General features: G+C 40.9%; 1 protein-coding gene and 1 long non-coding RNA gene across 2 annotated transcripts in view; one reads left to right on the top strand and one right to left on the bottom strand.

The window, feature by feature from the left end:
* CA1 (carbonic anhydrase I) overlaps positions 1-19,239 on the top strand; it is a 74,998-nt gene extending 55,759 nt beyond the window's left edge. The window contains 2 exon segments of the mRNA NM_001009771.1: positions 17,539-17,694; positions 18,550-19,239. Of these exon segments, the coding sequence (NP_001009771.1) occupies positions 17,539-17,694; positions 18,550-18,666 (273 nt within the window). The 3' untranslated portion in view covers positions 18,667-19,239.
* The window catches only part of LOC114116406 (uncharacterized), a 46,204-nt gene that overhangs the window by 10,142 nt on the left and 16,635 nt on the right, over positions 1-19,427 (bottom strand). The window lies entirely within an intron of this gene.

Raw genomic sequence — 19,427 nt, forward strand, 5'->3', positions numbered from 1 at the left:
TCCTTGATGAATTTTAAGGAATAAACTGTTTAAATTAGAAAGCAGAGTTCAGTGCAGACTGAACTCTTCAATATGCAAAAGCAGTCCAAAGATTATAGGCTTAGAAAAATGTCCTGTGAGGATGCTACAGGTGAAAGTGGGAGGAACACAAAGGGAGCCATTTGGGTTTAGTACAGATATTAAGCTGAAAGGTGAAGTATGTAAGCAGAAAAACTGATATAAGTGAATGAGAGGCATGTCAGGACGCGAACCATAGATGCCCATTAAATTGTACATCCTTCTCTGTATAGCTTTCTGCTTGTGGTGGTAACAAACATTCCCTAGCTACATAATCGAATAAAGGGTCATAATGGTTAGGATTCAAGCCAATTTTGTGCCTCAACTTTAAATAAATTACCATTCCTCTATGAATGTTAAACATTCATGTGATGAATTATCATGTAATCATGTAAGAAAAAGGGAGTTTTCCTTTCTCAAATAGGTGGATTAATACAGTAGTTCAACTTAAAGTTACTTTTAACAAAGTATCAGTCAGCAGGCAACTTAACTAGACACAAATTAGCAACTAAACAAAGAAATAAGAGCAATAACTGACAAAGGGTAGCCTATTTCTATCCCTCTATGAGCTTCTGGACAACCTGAGACTCTAAATCTAAAATAAAGTAACCCAAGGGTCAACACTGACTATTGGTCATCTTGAGACAGACCAGTCTGGATCCACCAAGTCAACCCTCCTGCAAACAGAATCAAGTAGAGACTAGTGGGTATTTGTTGACAGTGGAAAGGCAAGAAAGAAGATAAGCATTGGAAACAAACAGATCTAGGTTTAAACCCTAGCCTGACACCATGTACGCATCCACTTAGAAGCATTTATAACCTGAGGAGTTGTCTTCAGTTTCTCCTTATGTGGGATACAATTTTAATGCCTGACTGGGTTATTGTGAGAATAAAATGATTTGCTGCATATAAACTTTTAGCATAGCATTTGAGTTATCTTGGATCCTCAATAAATAGTTTCTTTAAAAGTTCCCTTTATGTAATAATTCTTTCCACTTACTAACGTGAGGAATGGAAACTCAGGTGTCTTCCCATTCTACGTCTGAGCCGGTGGGCTGTCATCACCCGAAAGGGGCTGAAAACGTGTCTCTGATAAGCCTGACTAAGAGCTGCGACAGACCCAATTCCTAGAAAACCCACGGAGCTCTGACAATACACGAATATGGAAGGAGGTACGACTCCCAGGGCATGGAAAGTGTTACTATGAAAGCTTATTTTATCAGGTTGCATTTCCTGTCAGCACATTTAGAGCCTTGGAAATGCAGACCTAGCCAAAATCTGGCACATATTAATCACTCTTCTTTGCCTCCTTGACAAGTCCTGTGAATCCTCTCATCACTCAACAGCTGGCAAGTCTCACCTCTGTCCAGGCTTCAGCTGGACTTAAGAGGATCGTGGGCGGAGAAGGGAAATGGGATCAGCCGCCTCCAGGCTCAGCCAGTGCAGCCTTCTGCGGAGATGGAGGCAAAGAAAGCAACTAGACATGGAGGCTGGAGTCTTGGCTTCTCCCTGGTTGTGGTGAACCCCTCAACTTCTCTCAGCTGCAAAATCATAACTCATTGTGTAGGATTTGTATGTGTGGTGTTGATGGTAAAATAATATGAAAGTTCCTATAAATCGTACACGTGTGAGTGCTCTGTCATGCCTCACTCTTTGGGACCCCATGGACTGTATTCCACGAGGTTCCTCTGTCCGTGGAATTTTTCCAGGCAAGAAGAGTGGAGTGGGTAGCTGTTTCCTCCTCCAGGGGATCTTCACGACCTGGGGATCAAACCCTCATGACTCTTAATCTCCTACATTAGCAGGCATGTTTGTTTGTTTGTTCGTTTGTTTTACTTTATTTTACTTTACAATACTGTATTGGTTTTGCCATACATTGACATGAATCCACCACGGGTGTACATGCGATCCCAAACATGAACCCCCCTCTCACCTCCCTCCCCACAACATCCCTCTGGGTCATCCCCGTGCACCAGCCCCAAGCATGCTGTATCCTGCATCGGACATAGACTGGTGATTCGATTCTTACATGATAGTATGCATGTTTCAATGCCATTCTCCCAAATCATCCCACCCTCTCCCTCTCCCTCTGAGTCCAAAAGTCTGCTATACACATCTGTGTCTTTTTTGCTGTCTTGCATACAGGGTCATCATTGCCATCTTTCCAAATTCCATATATATGTGTTAGTATACTGTATTGGTGTTTTTCTTTCTGGCTTACTTCACTCTGTGTAATCGGCTCCAGTTTCATCCATCTCATCAGAACTGATTCAAATGTATTCTTTTTAATGGCTGAGTAATACTCCATTGTGTATATTGTGCCAGTACCATACTGTCTTGATGACTGTGGATTTGTAGTAGAGCCTAAAGTCAGGCAAGTTGATTCCTCCAGTTCCATTCTTCTTTCTCAAGATTGCTTTGGCTATTTGAGGTTTTTTGTATTTCCATACAACTCTTGAAATTATTTGTTCCAGTTCTGTGAAAAATATCGCTGGTAGCTTGATAGGGATTGCATTGAATTTGTAAATTGCTTTAGGTAGTATACTCATTTTCACTATAGTGATTCTTCCAATCCATGAACATGGTATATTTCTCCATCTATTAGTGTCCTCTTTGATTTCTTTCATCAGTGTTTTATAGTTTTCTATATATAGGTCTTTAGTTTCTTTAGGTAGATATATTCCTAAGTATTTTATTCTTTTCGTTGCAATGGTGAATGGAATTGTTTCCTTAATTTCTTTTTCTACTTTCTCATTATTAGTGTCTACAAATGCGAGGGATTTCTGCGTGTTGATTTTATATCCTGCAACTTTACTATATTCATGATTAGCTCTAGTAATTTTCTGGTGGAGTCTTTAGGGTTTTCTATGTAGAGGATCATGTCATCTGCAAACAGTGAGAGTTTTACTTCTTCTTTTCCAATTTGGATTCCTTTTATTTCTTTTTCTGCTCTGATTGCTGTGGCCAAAACTTCCAGAACTATGTTGAATAGTAGCGGTGAAAGTGGGCACCCTTGTCTTGTTCCTGACTTTAGGGGAAATGCTTTCAATTTTTCACCATTGAGGATAATGTTTGCTGTGAGTTTGTCATATATAGCTTTTATTATGTTGAGGTATGTTCCTTCTATTCCTGCTTTCTGGAGAGTTTTTATCATAAATGGATGTTGAATTTTGTCAAAGGCCTTCTCTGCATCTATTGAGATAATCATGTGGCTTTTACTTTTCAATTTGTTAATGTGGTGAATTACATTGATTGATTTGCGGATATTGAAGAATCCTTGCATCCCTGGGATAAAGCCCACTTGGTCATGGTGTATGATCTTTTTAATGTGTTGTTGGATTCTGATTGCTAGAATTTTGTTGAGGGTTTTTGCATCTATGTTCATCAGTGATATTGGCCTGTAATTTTCTTTTTTTGTGGCGTCTGTGTCAGGTTTTGGTATTAGGGTGATGGTGGCCTCATAGAATGAGTTTGGAAGTTTACCTTCCTCTGCAATTTTCTGGAAGAGTTTGAGTAGGATAGGTGTTAGCTCTTCTTGAAATTTTTGGTAGAATTCAGCTGTGAAGCCGTCTGGACCTGGGCTTTTGTTTGCTGGAAGATTTCTGATTACAGTTTCAATTTCTGTGCTTGTGATGGGTCTGTTAAGATTTTCTATTTCATCCCGGTTCAGTTTTGGAATATTGTACTTTTCTAAGAATTTGTCCATTTCTTCCACGTTGTCCATTTTATTGGCATATAATTGCTGATAGTAGTCTCTTATGATCCTTTGTATTTCTGTGTTGTCTGTTGTGATCTCTCCATTTTCATTTCTAATTTTATTGATTTGATTGTTCTCTCTTTGCTTCTTGATGAGTCTGGCTAATGGTTTGTCAATTTTATTTATCCTTTCAAAGAACCAGCTTTTGGCTTTGTTGATTTTTGCTATGGTCTCTTTTGTTTCTTTTGCATTTATTTCTGCCCTAATTTTTAAGATTTCTTTCCTTCTACTAACTCTGGGGTTCTCCAATTCTTCCTTTTCTAGTTGCTTTAGGTGTAGAGTTAGGTTATTTATTTGACTTTTTCTTGTTTCTTGAGGCATGCCTGTAGTGCTATAACTTTCCTCTTAGCACTGCTTTTATAGTGTCCCACAGGTTTTGGGTTGTTGTGTTTTCATTTTCATTCGTTTCTGTGTATATTTTGATTTCTTTTTGATTTCTTCTGTGATTTGTTGGTTATTCAGAAGTGTGTTGTTCAACCTCCATATGTTGGAATTTTTAATAGTTTTTCTTCTGTAATTGAGATCTAATCTTAATGCATTATGGTCAGAAAAGATGCTTGGAATGATTTCGATTTTTTAAATTTATCAAGGTTACATTTATGGCCCAGGATGTGATCTATCCTGGAGAAGGTTCCATGAGCACTTGAGAAAAAGGTGAAATTCATTGTTTTGGGGTGAAATGTCCTATAGATATCAATTAGGTCTAACTGGTCTAATGTATCATTTAAAGTTTGCATTTCTTTGTTAATTTTCTGTTTAGTTGATCTGTCCATAGGTGTGAGTGGGGTGTTAAAGTCTCCCACTATTATTGTATTATTGTTAATTTCCCTTTCATACTTGTTAGCATTTGTCTTACATATTGCGGTGCTCCTATATTGGGTGCATATATATTTATAATTGTTATATCTTCTTCTTGGATTGTTCCTTTGATCATTATGTAGTGGCCTTCTTTATCTCTTTTCACAGCCTTTGTTTTAAAGTCTATTTTATCGGATATGAGTATTGCCACTCCTGCTTTCTTTTGGTCTCTATTTGCGTGGAATATCTTTTTCCAGCCCTTCACTTTCAGTCTGTATGTGTCCCTTGTTTTGAGGTGGGTCTCTTGTAAGCAGCATATAGAGGGGTCTTGTTTTTGTATCCATTCGGCCAATCTTTGTCTTTTGGTTGGGGCATTCAACCCATTTACGTTTAAGGTAATTATTGATAAGTATGATCCCATTACCATTTACTTTATTGTTTTGGGTTCGGGTTTATACACCCTTTTTGTGTTTCTTGTCTAGAGAATATCCTTTAGAATTTGTTGGAGAGCTGGTTTGGTGGTGCTGAATTCTCTCAGCTTTTGCTTGTCTGTAAAGCTTTTGATTTCTCCTTCGTATTCGAATGAGATCCTTGCTGGGTACAGTAATCTGGGCTGTAGGTTATTGTCTTTCATCACTTTAAGTATGTCCTGCCATTCCCTCCTGGCCTGAAGAGTTTCTATTGAAAGATCAGCTGTTATCCTTATGGGAATCCCCTTGTGTGTTATTTGTTGTGTTTCCCTTGCTGCTTTTAATATTTGTTCTTTGTGTTTGATCTTTGTTAATTTGATGAATATGTGTCTTTGGGTGTTTCGCCTTGGGTTTATCCTATTTGGAACTCTCTGTGTTTCTTGGACTTGGGTGATTATTTCCTTCCCCATTTTAGGGAATTTTTCAACTATCTCCTCAAGGATTTTCTCATGGTCTTTCTTTTCGTCTTCTTCTTCTGGGACTCCTATAATTCGAATGTTGGAGCGTTTCATATCGTCCTGGAGGTCTCTGAGATTGTCCTCATTTCTTTTAGTTTGTTTTTCTCTTTTCCTCTCTGATTCATTTATTTCTACCATTCTATCTTCTATTTCACTAATCCTATCTTCTGCCTCCGTTATTCTACTATTTGTTGCCTCCAGAGTGTTTCTGATCTCATTTATTGCGTTATTCATTATATATTGACTCTTTTTTATTTCTTCTAGGTCCTTGTTAAACCTTTCTTGCATCTTCTCAATCCTTGTCTCTAGGCTATTTATCTGTGATTCCATTTTGATTTCAAGAATTTGGATCATTTTCACTATCAATATTCAGAATTCTTTCTCAGGTAGATTCCCTATCTCTTCCTCTTTTGTTTGGTTTGGTGGGCATTTCTCCTGTTCCTTAACCTGCTGAGTATTCCTCTGTCTCTTCATCTTGGTTATATTGCTGCGTTTGCTACCTCTTAATATTCTGGTAATTTGTGGAGTTCTCTTTATTATGGAGCTTCCTCACTGTGGGTGGGCTTCTATCAGTGGCTTGTCAAGATTTCCTGGTTAGGGAGGCTTGTGTTGGAGTTCTGGTGGGTGGAGCTGGGTTTCTTCTCTCTGGAGTACAGTGGAGTGACCAGTAATGGGTTATGAGACGTCAAAGGTTTTGGAGTAGCTTTGAGCTGCCGGTATAATGAAGCTCAGGGGTGTGTTCCTGTGTTGCTGGAGAATTTGCATGGTATGTCTTGTTTTGGAACTTGTTGGCCCTTGGGTGGAGCTTGGTTTCGGTGTAGGTATGAAGGCATTTGATGAGCTCCTATTGCTTAATGTTCCCTGAATTCAAGAGTTCTCTAATGTTTTCAGGCTTTGGATTTAAGCTTCCTGCTTCTGGTTTTCAGTTTTATTTTTACAGTAGCCTCAGGACTTCTCCATCTATACAGCACCGATGAGAAAACATCTAGGTTAAAGATGAAAAGTTTCTCCACATTGAGGGACACCCAGAGAGGTTCACTGAGTTACATGGAGAAGAGAAGAGGGAGGGGGTAGTTAGAGGTGACTGGAATGAGATGCGGTGAGATCAAAATAGGAGAGAGCAAGCTAGCCAGTAGTCACTTCCTTATGTGCGCTCCATAGTCTGGACCGCTCAGAGGTGTTTACGGAGTTATACAGGGAAGAGGAGAGGGAGGAAGTAGACAGAGGTGGCCAGGAGAATAAGAGAGAGGAATGAAAAGGAGAGAGACAAATCTTGCCAGTAACCAGTTCCTTAGGTGTTCTCCACCGTCTGGAACACACAGAGATTCACAGAGTTGGATAGAGAAGAGATGGGGGAGGAAAGAGACAGAGGCCACCTGGTGGAGAAAAAGGAGAGTCCAAAGGAGGAGAGAGTGGTCAAGCCAGTAATCTCTCTCTCAGGTAAAATTGGGTAGTGAAGTTTGGGCTTTTAAATGTCCAAATTGACAACAAAAACCAAAAAGCAAAGATTAAAATTCTAGAGTAGAGGTTGGATTTTCAAAAATACAATATTAAAGAAAAGAAGCAGAAGGGAAAAAAAAGGAAAAAAAAGCCACAAGAATTATTTAAAAACTCCAACAACCACATAAACACTATATATGGTGTTTGCCTTAAAAAAATAGTCTTTTTTTTGAAAAGTAATAGTAGGTTATAGAAATAAAAATTAGAGGAGAAATAGAAGACTTAACAATTTTTAAAAATGTTAGAAAAAAAAGGCAAGGAAAAAAAGAGAAAAAAAAAGGAATGATTGTAAAAATAGTAAAGATATATCTGGCCCTTCTCTGATGTTGTGGGCCATGTGGGGTCACTTCCAAGGCGGTTCCCTCTGTTTAACTTCTTCTGTTTGCTGGTTTTTTAGGCTCAGTAGTTCAGTCACGCTGTGGGGAGGGGGGGATGCTGCAAACAAATAGCACTGTCATGTGCACACAGTGTCTCAGCCCCGCTGGACCTGTCCCTTCTCACAGCACACAAACCGCTCCGGTTCTACGATGCTCAGCTGGGAACCGTCTGAGGCCGGCCCTAGGCTGCGTGCACTTCCCTGGTCTAAGCCGCTCAGGTTCGGCACTCAGGTAGCCCTCAGAGTCTCAGATTCGGTTGGGACTGCATTTTGTGCCCTTCCCAGGTGCGAGTAGCTCAGGAGTTTGGTGAGTGCGGTTGCTGCGACTTGTCACCTTTTCTGTCTCTGCTGCTCAGTTTTCTGGGTGTACCACCGGCACCCCTTGTGAGGCAGATGGTGACTGTCCAGCACCCCCAGAAGTCTTAGCAAAGAAGCCTGCCTGCAGTTTAGTAGGTAGAGTCTCTCCTACCAATTGCCCCTTTCCAGCCCTTACGGCTCTGGCTGCCCATCCTTGGCGGGGGGTGGTCTGCAGCCGGCTATTTCTGTTCCGTGCTTTGTTCTGTGCGCGGTCCTGGCGGTGTCTTATGTTCGAGCTTTTCACGTGGTAGCTATCCCACAGTCTGGTTTGCTAGCCCATTTAGATCGTTCTGGTTACGTGTGGGGCATTTCTGCCCGATTCTTACAAATCTCTGCAGCCTGCGCCTCCTGCACTTCCCTGCCCTGCCCCCACTTGCTAGTGGTGGATGCAGGCGTCTGTGCTGCTTTTCCGCTGGGGGAGTTACTGTTGGGCTTGTAATCTGTTGGTTTTAATTATTTATTTATTTTTCCTTCCTGTTATGTTGCCCTCTGTGCTTCCAAGGCTCGCCACAGACTCGGCAGGGAGAGTGTTTCCTGGTGTTTGGAAACCTCTCTTCTTAAAATTCCCTTCCCAGGACAGGCTTCCCTTCCTGGGAGGGAGCTCCCTCCCCACCTCCTTTGTCTCTCTTTTCCTCTTTTATATTTTTTCCTACCTGTTTTCAAAGACAATGGTCTGCTTTTCTGGTTGCCTGATGTCCTCTGCCAGCATTCAGAAGTTGTTTTGTGGAGTTTGCTCAGCGTTGAAAAGTTCTTTTGAGGAATTTGTGAGGGAGAAAGTGGTCTTCCCGTCCTATTCCTCTGCCATCTTAGGACCGCCCCTCTGTTTGTTTTTTTTTCCTATAGATTATATAGAACTATACGAAAGAAAGGCTTCTATTTCAATATTTCAGGTGTAAAATAAATACTGGGCTGTATTTAATTTCAGTCTTAATAAAATGTTCTCCATTTGTGGTAGGTCTAGGGAGGAGGAAATGGCAACCACTCCAGTGTTCTTGCCTGAGGAATCCCGTGGACAGAAGAGCCTAGTGGGCTGCTGTCCATGGGGTCACACAGAGTCGTACATGACTAAAGCGACTTAGCATGTTTGGATGCGTTGGAGAAGGCACTGGCAGCCCACTCTAGTGTCTTGTGTGGAGAATCCCAGGAACAGAGGAGCCTGAGGGGCTGCCGTCTATGGGGCCGCACAGAGTCAGACACGACTGAAGTGACTTAGCAGGAGCAGCAGCAGCAGCAGCAGTGGTAAAGAATTCACCTGCCAGTGTAGAAGATGCAAGAGACACAGGTTCAACCCCTTGGCCAGGAAGATCCCCTGGAGTTGGAAATGGCAACGCACTCCAGTATTCTTGCCCGGAAACATTCCATGGACAGAGGAGCCTGGTGCGCTATAGTCCACAGGGTTGCAAAGGGTCAGACATGACGGAGCACACACACAATGATTTGTTGAGTGCATGAATGAGCACACACAAATCAAAGCTGGCAGACTGTGAGGCAACAGAGAAGGGCGGGAGTGGGCTACAGTCCAGGGGGTTGCAAAGAGTCAGACACGACTGTGCTCACACAGAAGACAAATCTCCATTTGTGAATTCCAATACTGCTTAAAAATGAGGACTTTTACTCTCATCTTGTATGTCTTTGAAATGTACTGTCATGAATAATATATTGAGTTGCCAAAAAGTTTGTGTTTTTCCCTAAGATCTTACAATATACTACAAACTGCAAACCCAATGTATTCCAAATGATTAGTGATTCTCTTATCTGATTTTAAATTAACATCACGACATTGGTTCTGATCTGCCTGTAAATATGCAAATTATTCTCCTGACTGAATTACTGTTGCTAGTATTGCTTAAGGGGAGGAGGCAATGGCAACCCACTCCAGTACTCTTGCTTGGAAAATCCCAGGGACGGGGGAGCCTGGTGGGCTGCCGTCTATGGGGTCACACAGAGTCGGACACGACGGAAGTGGCTTAGCAGCAGCAGCATTGCTTAAGTATCCAGCAAGGGTAAAAGCTGGGAGTCTCAAATGCACAGTCCTTTGTAACTAGATATTCAAAGCATCAGGTGTGATAACTCAGCCATATCTTCTACTAGCATGAGAATAACAGGGCTTGGTTTTGCAGAAGCTAAGATTTTGAAATTTATCTTTAACAATATAAGAGAATAAATCAATTGGAACTGCCCTTACCTTTGTGAGCTTTTTAAACAATACCTTTTTTTAGCATGCATATACTTCCTGATAGATAAAGATGATGAAATAGCGGGCTGAGTGAGTAACACTCATGCACAGGGGCAGAGACGTTTCTATAAAAACCCTGCGAACTGTGGATTCAGTCATCTATTGCACGTTCAGTGACAGTCAGTTATTCCAGGTATTCTCTTTGTGTTCAGAAAAAGAAAACTAGAAGATCATGGCAAGTCCTGACTGGGGATATGATGGTGAAAACGGTAAGCATTCTTCTGCTCATGTAGCTCAAACAACAGCTTGTTCCCTTTTCCAGGAAAAGAGATATTGAGCACTTAAAATAACGGTAAAGGCATAGATTAATGGTTTGAAGTGCCTTTGACTTATACCAACTTTGCATGCATTCTCAACAGTTGTCCTTTGGGCCATGATTGTCTACAGAATGTATTCTGCCTCTTTTCTCCTCTCTCCCTCTCAGCCTCTCTCCCTCCCTATGTATAGAGAGGACTATTGCTAACAGCAAAATATGTATAGTCTGATCCCAACTCTGTTGACAAAGACACTATTTTACAGTGTAGCATAGGAAAGGGGCATTCTCAAACCTTGGATTTCCATTAAGCTAACCAGAATACCATTTCAGATACATGAATAAATCCTAATCTAGGAAAATTGCATTCCTAAAACCTGGAGTCCAGCATCAGAGCAGTCTGGGTTGTAATCGCGTTTTTCCTGGCAGGTCCTGAACACTGGTGCAAGCTGCATCCCATTGCGAATGGAAACAACCAGTCTCCAATCGACATTAAAACCAGTGAAACCAAGCGTGATCCCTCTCTGAAACCTCTCAGTATCTCCTACAATCCAGCCACAGCCAAAGAAATCGTCAACGTGGGACATTCCTTCCATGTAAACTTTGAGGACAGTGATAATAGATCAGGTGAGCCCAAAGACCCTCCTGATTTCTGTCTTTGACTTGCTGGGAAATTTAAACAGTAGGGCTTGCAGAACACGGACACCCATGTTCCGTGTTTTGCGCACATGTGTAGCATTGAGGCCATCTACTGAGGAGTCTTGAAGTTTTAAAATATTTCTAAGTGTTAAGGATGATTCTGGGGACTCCCAGCTCGCTCTTCTTTCAGCCCTTCTCCTTCTCAGTGACTCTATTTCCTCTCTTCCGGTTTCCAATGTCTTTATGCTAACTTTACACCCTCTGAATAAACAGTCCTTTTTCACAAAATTCTGTGAACCATCATGAATATAAAAACTGAAAAGGCAAATATTTTCTAATTGAGATGAGGTTGGAGGAGCGCATTAGGGAAGAACTACACACGAAGAGTAGATTTATTTTTTGTGGCCAGGAAAATGGCTCCATGCCAATGAAGTGCTTCAGTTCAGTTGAGTTCAGTCACTCAGTCGTGTCCGACTCTTTGCAGCCCCATGAATCGCAGCATGCCAGGCCGCCCAGTCCATCACCAGCTTGTGAAGGGCTTGGGTACTAGTTAAAAAAAAAAAATACTGGTCTTGGGTGTATCTTGCATGGAACGATTCTGTGCATAAGTATTTTTGTCTAGCTTCCCCTCTCCCTATTAGATCATAGTAACTGAATTATCTTCATCTCCCAGAATCTAGCACACTTCCTTGTTCACAGGAAAATTCTCAAAACTTTTTACTGAATAATTTTCTAAATAGCAGTTTCATGAATCAGCTCTACTGTCAAAAGGCAAAATTAGTCATAGCACTTTCCTACAAGGTTCAGAGCCTAAATTTCAGACATCTTGGGGCTATGTCCTTTGTTAATATTGGATTAGGTCTGGTACTGTGTGTGTGTTTTAATCACATGGTTGGATAGGTTCTCTAAAGCAAAATCATCCTTCAGTATGAGAATTTTAAAATTGACCCTACCCTCCTGCTGGAACTTTTTTCGTCCCTGGCTAGGAATTCTCAGCAAAGCTGTCAGAATACCCTCTTGTATCTTGATCAGTTACAAGATATGTGCAGAGTGATTTGTTGCTAAAAATAAATTGCTAGATATCTTAATGCATGCTGTCCATTACTGTCTGTTGAAAGAATAATGAACTTATAAACTAAAGCAGGTTCAAGGAAAGACCTCTCATCCTATAATTCACTCATCTTCCAATATGTTTTCCTGAAAACAGGAAAAGATAAAATTATATCCCATGTGCTGGGAACTGTATAAGTCACCCACAATCTTAAGGTGCAGCACACATCTGAGCCCATCATTGTGGGCATGGGGGAAAGACCAACAGGATGGGAACTTTGGACTACGGTTTATTTCCGTTACTACTCGACCCAATTTAATGCTAATTTGGATTCAATGCAAAGACAAGCTGGAGGTCGTGACTGTGGCACTAACAGCGCTTTGCTTTCCTCCTAGTGCTGAAAGGCGGTCCTCTACCTGAGAGCTACAGGCTGCGTCAGTTCCATTTTCACTGGGGCAGCACTGATGACTGTGGCTCTGAGCACTTAGTGGATGGAGCCACATTTTCTGCAGAGGTAATGCAGCTGAGTGAGTGAGAGGAGCTACGCCAAGAGTCCTCCCAGAAGTGGCCCCCTCATAACACGGGGGTGTGTGTTAGTCGCTCAGTCATGTCCAGCGCTTTGTGACCCCGGGCTCACAAAGCCCGCCAGGCTCCTCTGTCCATGGGGTTCTCCAGGCAAGACTACTGGAGTGGGTAGCCTATCCCTTCTCTAAGGGATCTTCCCCACTCAGGGATCAAGCCAGGGTCCCTTGCATTGCAGGCAGATTCTTTACCTGTCTGAACCACCAGGGAAGCCCCCTTATCACTTAAGACACAATTTCAACGGCTCCAAGGAATGAGCATTTTGCGGTCTGTAAAGAATTCCTAGGCTCCATTAAACTTAAACAGTGACACACTGTGTTTGGCAATGGAGGACAATTGTTCACGTGAGGGAGGCAGGTGAATTTGCAGTCAAACTCCTGAGCCTCGAATGTGCTTTCATTTCAGAATGTCTCGGAAACTGCTGCCTGACATCAGGCTAACCTCAAGGGGAGTTGCTGCTCTCCTTTTAAAGCTCTGAGCCCCAGGGGGAACACACCATCATTCTCTTCTCATTTAAAGGGTCAAGGGTGCACACACCCGCAGCAGAGGTATAGCCAGGCTGAGGCACTCCATTAAGATTCTACTAAGAGGGCCAGTTTAACCTCAGGAGTCATCACAACGAGTAGCCGCCTCTAGATGAGGGTTTGGGGCTCCCTGGCAGCAGGCCACTACCCTCTGGCCTCTTGACTTGCCTCCACATGGAAGTCTGTGATTCAGTTCAAGACATTCTGCCTGTGTATCACGATAAAATCAAGAAAATGTGCATCAAATTCTCAACAGGGGTATGGAGACTGAAATCAAAAACCTTTTGTTCTTTGTATGCATGACTGTTCAATAAGTTTGTACCAATGCAGACGGGTTGGCATTTTTGTTTTACTCTTGTAGAACGAATCTATAATACGCAGGGTTTTTTTTTTTGTTTTTTGTTTTTTTTTTTTCCTTTACCAATGATCATGGTCATTGTTCCAAGTCAGCAGGAATTCCTAAAGTCTGCACGGTATTTCCATGTATGCATATGTTAGAATTTATTAACTAATTCCTACATGGGAACAATTGCAATGCCTTTTCCATTTCATTCTGTTGTGGTTTTTATTTCTTTGCAAAAAACAATGGGTAATAACTACATTCATACAAATATCTTACACTGGTGAAAGCAATTGTGTAGGGCAGATTTTTGTAAGAGCTATTGTTAGGTACAGAGTATGTGTAGTATTCATTTTGATAGAAGACTTGGAAATAGTGTACAAATAAAACTTACTTTATGTTACACTAGAAAGCCAGGCTAGGAACTTTCAATGGTGCAGAAATCTATTAAATGTTTTGTTTTTTCCTATTTATTTTTCATAAAATTGAAAGTGGACTGAAATCAAATGGGCTGAAAGTCTAAATTAATAATAGTATTATGTCTGGGGGAGGATATTTGGCTGTATCTAAGCAAGCCGGCAGTTGGTGATGGACAGGGAGGCCTGGCGTGCTGCGGTTCATGGGGTCTCAAACAGTCGGACACGACCGAGTGACTGAATGAACTGAACTGATCTGAAGAAATCTGAATCAATGAACGTCTTATCTCATTTGAGAAAAGTGGAGTTAATCCAGGTTGGAGGTGACAGGCTCTCAGTCACTAAGTTCGGCTTATGAGAGAGGGTAGGAGGGAGGGTGGGAGGGAGACCAGGGGAGTGGTGGGGAGAAAGAGCGGAGACAGAGAGGAGACCTATGGGTGGCGGGGAGACCCGGGATCACTTGACATTAGGTGGTCAGAAAAAGACTTTTTCAGGAGTAGCATTTGATTTCAGCCATAATTCGAGTCAAAATCCTGCCATTTTGACTTGCCATCCCAGAGGAAAATCAGCAGTTATGCCAAGCCTTAGAGCTCTGGACTAAGTGCAAGGCTAACATCTATGCACTGCGAAGAAGGATGGATGCCAGTAAGTGGAGAAAAGTGAGAAAGGAACGAGGGCTGCAGTGTTCGGTTGAGCAGTTAGAGGGAAGGTGATGCCTTTTGCTAAAGCGGGAAGATGAAATGCGTCTGGAAAAGAGAAAGTCAAGAGTGCTACTTTGGCCGTGTTAAGTTTGAGATGCATGTCAGGCATCCATGTGGAGATATCAGGAAAGAATCAGGAAGACGTGCACACGGCCTTGGATATACAGGTCTAGAGTTTCACAGAGAACTTAGGAAGGGGCTGTTGGTTTGAAAGGTGTCTGGATCCGCTCAGGAGAACCTGCCCTTGGCCAAGACTCCAGACATCTCAGGAGCACCTTCTCACAAAGTTACCGGGTGCCTCAAGTTAGAAAATTATTGCAGTTTTTGTCTCCAAACTAGCTGGAAATACTTCATCTTCTCTCATCAAACAGAGAGGTGTCTGTTTTTTCTGTTTTGTTTTGTTTTAAGAAGTAATATTGAATAGTTATGATATTGTGGGAAAAAGAAGTTCTACTTACTGGTTCCAGGATTTGCAACGTGCCCACTCTCTTCAACTCCATTTTCTTAAGAAAATCCTTCTTAAGGGTGCAAACATAGCCCTTCCCATGCCTTGGATAAAGGGTTGCACAAGTTTTATCTATCGAAGCCAAGAAATAGCTGTATAGATCCACATGTTAAGGTCTAACTTGCTTTTCCCTTCACCGTGGTTTGAATAACTGCTCCATCACCTTGTGTGTTTTAGCTTCATTTAGTTCACTGGAATTCTGCCAAGTACCCCAGCTTTGCTGATGCCGCCTCACAGGCTGATGGTTTGGTGGTTGTCGGCGTGTTGATGAAGGTGAGTCCTAGAGAGCCTCGGAGCTCTGCTACAATTATTCCCTTACCAATCAGACCACAAGCTAGGGTGAAATACAGCAGACAGGTGTTGGCGTCTCTCTGCTTTTGAAATGTCTCCTTCTACTAGCGAAAGTGCAGGTGAACAAGCTGGTCTCCGGTATATGTTTGCTTTGCTTGACTTTCCCCTTGTGAAGAGAGAAAGACATTTCAGGCAGAGATGAAATGGGAAGGTGTTGATGGGCTAATTGTTTTATTTTTCAGCTCATCTTTCACTTTTCGTCTAAACTTTCTACATCACAGAGTCAGGAGTTTAATATTTCATCAGGAAAAAATATGAAGAGGACTTTTGTCCCATAAAGAAAGTTCACTTGATATTTAATATGGAAGATTCAAATCTCCTGTAGGAGAGTCCCTGAAAAGTCCTATAGGGAAGTTACTCTTAAATGGAGTATATTTGGGTGACTAACTTTTGGAATTATAGTAATTCTAGTTAATCTTTATTGAACACTTGTAACATACCATTCATTTGACTGATTAGAATTTTAATAGAACAGACCAAAGAGGCTTGCTTTTGTATTTTAGTTGTGCTAAATGCCTGTATTTTGACTTGTATATCTTTTCTTCAGTTATTGTGTTTAATTTTTTAAAAATTAACTAAATAGGATTTTACTAGCTAACAATTGTTATCTCACACTTTATTTTTTTAATCTCCAGGTGGGTCAGGCCAACCCAAACCTTCAGAAAGTACTTGATGCCCTAAAAACAGTTAAAACTAAGGTAAATAGACTCATTAAGTTAGTTTAAATCAGAGAACAAGAATCTACAGAACCTCAGAAATCATTTAATTGCATATTTGATATGAGGAGTAGGAAGTCCTCAGCAAACCCATCAATCTGAAAATCAAGGTACTGCTTACACAGTCCTCGTTTCTGAGCTCTCTGACGCAGTGATTTATTTTGGTTTCGTTTTTCATAGTTACCACTGATCTATTTCAGCAAGATGAAGCCTGTAGAAGCATGGTTTTCATAGCTGTTTCATGCATCGTAACTATGATGCCCACTGTCAGCTTAGAAAAAGATGGATTGTTCTGATATATTTACTCTTAGCTTCACCATTTTGATAATAAAGACTTAAATCATATATCAGAGATTTGCCATTGTCATTCACACTTTGTAGAACTACCATACCTTTATGTAAAATAAATCTAGTTCGTGTTGAGGCCCCCAAAATTACACTTTTATAAAGTGAGAAAGTTTAAAGATAAATAAGCACTCAATTCAAGAATGTAAAAAATGATACATGAAAAGAAAGTAGAAGGAAATGATTAAGATGAAGTAAAACATTAATAAAATAAGAAAGAAAATGAATAAATGCAGGTCAAATGTTATTAATAAAGTGAAAAACTAATTCTTTGGGGAAAAAACAACCAAAAAAAGACATTTTTGGCAAGGTTGATGATGGAGGGAGGGGGGAATATAAACACAACAAATGATTACAAATAAGGAAATGGGTCATAACCAAAGATGCGTTAGAAGTTTTAAGAGAGAAAAGCTCGTACAGTCGACCCTAGAGCAACATGGGTTTGAACGGCACAGGTCCAGTAACCTGTGGATTATTCTTCTGATAAATGCTTGCTCTAGCACCACAGAATTGGCCCTTAAATAAACCTGCTGATGCACACCCACGATTATGAGTGACGACCATAAACTTATGTGTGGATTTCTAACTGCTCAAGAGGTCAGCACCAATAACCCCTACATGAATGACCAACCAGTAAAGAAATAAGAAAGCCTTTGCTTATGCTTAGCCAAATGAGGAAGGAAGAAGAGAGACCAGTCACAGTCCTGGCGTAGCGTATTTCCTGTCATCTGTCGCTTGCACTGTTTATATTTACAAGCACGCTGTTGTCGCTGTTTAGTCACTAAGTGGTATCCGATTCTTTGTGACCCCACGGATTGTAGCTGACCAGGCTCCTCCATCCATGGGATTCTTCGGGCAAGAATACTGGAGTGGGTTGCATGTCCTTCTCCAGGGGATCTTCCCCACCCAGGGATCAAACCTGTGTCTCCTGCATTAATGGGCAGCTAAGCCACCCACAAACATACCAGTCATGAAATACTATACAGTAGAAAAATTCATTAAATTCTTTGCTAAGACCTATCTACCAAATAATATGTATGTCATATATGCAATGATGTAAATATTTTACATCAGGGCATGATACATCGCTTATTGTTTTCTTTCAGAACAAGAAAGCTCCATTCACAAATTTCGACCCCTCTGTCCTCTTGCCTTCATGCCCGGATTACTGGGCCTACTTTGGTTCACTGACTCACCCTCCTCTTCATGAGAGTGTCACCTGGATCATCTTTAAAGAGACCATCAGTGTGAGCGCAGAACAGGTAGCGTATCAGAGCGGCATGTGGGGGAATTGGAAGTGCAAGGCAGGATGTCAGTTCAATTCATACTGAGGGAAATTATTATTGCCATTCGATTTTGGAGAGTCCCCTTTCAACTGAGAAAGATTTATTAGTGACATCAGGTCTATTAATAGCCAAAAAGTAGAATGTACTTATAAGCACTTTTTTCTTTATGAAGAGATTCAGAATTCCCGCTCTTCTTTTCACCTTAATAAGGGAAAATCCACCCTCTTTGGGGAACTGTGACTCTTGAGTGGCATACCTTGATCGTTGATGTTGGTTTTTCATTTTTTTTTAAAGCTTAAGCTCTTCAATATTCAGTAAAATATCTCATTAATTATCACTTATAATTATAATAAAAACTGCCATTGATTGAGCAGCTCTTTTCATCAGGTGCCTTACATACATTTTGTCAGTCAAGTCTCACAGCAAACCTGCAGTGTGACCTGTCGGTATAAGAGCTAACACTTCTTTAGCATATACTACATGCCAAATGCCATTCTAAGAACCTTATCTCTGTTGAGCCATTTAGCCTTCACCAAAACACAGTGAAATAATACCATATGGAAACTGAGGTGCCAAGCAAGGAAGTCTCTTACTCAAGTGTGAGAAAGCTGGAATGCTAATCCAGTCAGTCATTGATAATTGAAGCCAAATACTTGGTGCAAAGACATGTGCAAGAACTGTTGGCTTCCTCCCTTTCCATCAGTGAAACCATTGCAGTCTTCAACCTGATTTTCTACATAAAAGTGCATCAATCATATTAGAAAAAAAAAAAAGTGTTCTGTGTGACATCAAGAGCTATTGCTTCTCTAAACATGTTATCCTTCCCCCAAGCTGGCGCAGTTCCGCAGTCTGCTAGCAAATGCTGAAGGCGATAAAGAAGTCTGCATCAAGCAGAACTACCGACCACCCCAGCCTCTGAAGGGCAGGACAGTGAAAGCTTCATTCTGATGGGCCCTAGAGGAAGCTCATCTTCCCTCAAGAAGCACAGCTCTGCTTCTGACATAATCCAACAAAACTAGCTTTAAGAAATATGTTTATTTCAATACTAGTATGATAGCCTGCTTGCGAATTTACTCTGCAGAACGCAAAATCTTTTTCTTCTTTATGTTGAACTCAAACAGTAATCTGTAAGTTCACTAAACTTGTGCTTAAATTCAATCTATTGCATTGACTTTCTTATCATTGCAATTAAGGCATACTTGATTTCTTCATGACTTCATCCCTTCCCATTTTATTCAGTTTAATTGGACCAAAAATCATTTTATCCCTTTCTTCTTGTCTATTACATACTATACGTTTAAATGGCATTAGGTGCTACTCCATTTACATTCAAGAATCTTAAACGCTTTCATTTGCAACATTATTCTGATGCGATATCAGGTCTATTACTCAAATATAATGACCTAAGAGCAGCTTGAGATGAAATGTTAAGAATTCATTTGCTTACACTTGAAGACAAATATGCAGCTAAAATGACAACTGGATTTTATATTATGGTCAAATAAATGGCCCAACATTGCTACCATCTGTGTGCTCTGTTATGAAAACGATGCATCTCATTTAAGAACTGACACTTCTGGTTATTCCTCCACCCAACAGCAAGGCCAATGGGGTTGTTTCATTATTATAACTAGTTAGCTTATATGAAGACTCTGTATGTCAAATTTGGAAGAAAAGTCACCTGTGAGTTATTTTTAAAAATAATGAAG

This window comes from Ovis aries, chromosome 9 (genome assembly GCF_016772045.2).
Source record: "Ovis aries strain OAR_USU_Benz2616 breed Rambouillet chromosome 9, ARS-UI_Ramb_v3.0, whole genome shotgun sequence".
NCBI lineage: Eukaryota > Metazoa > Chordata > Mammalia > Artiodactyla > Bovidae > Ovis > Ovis aries.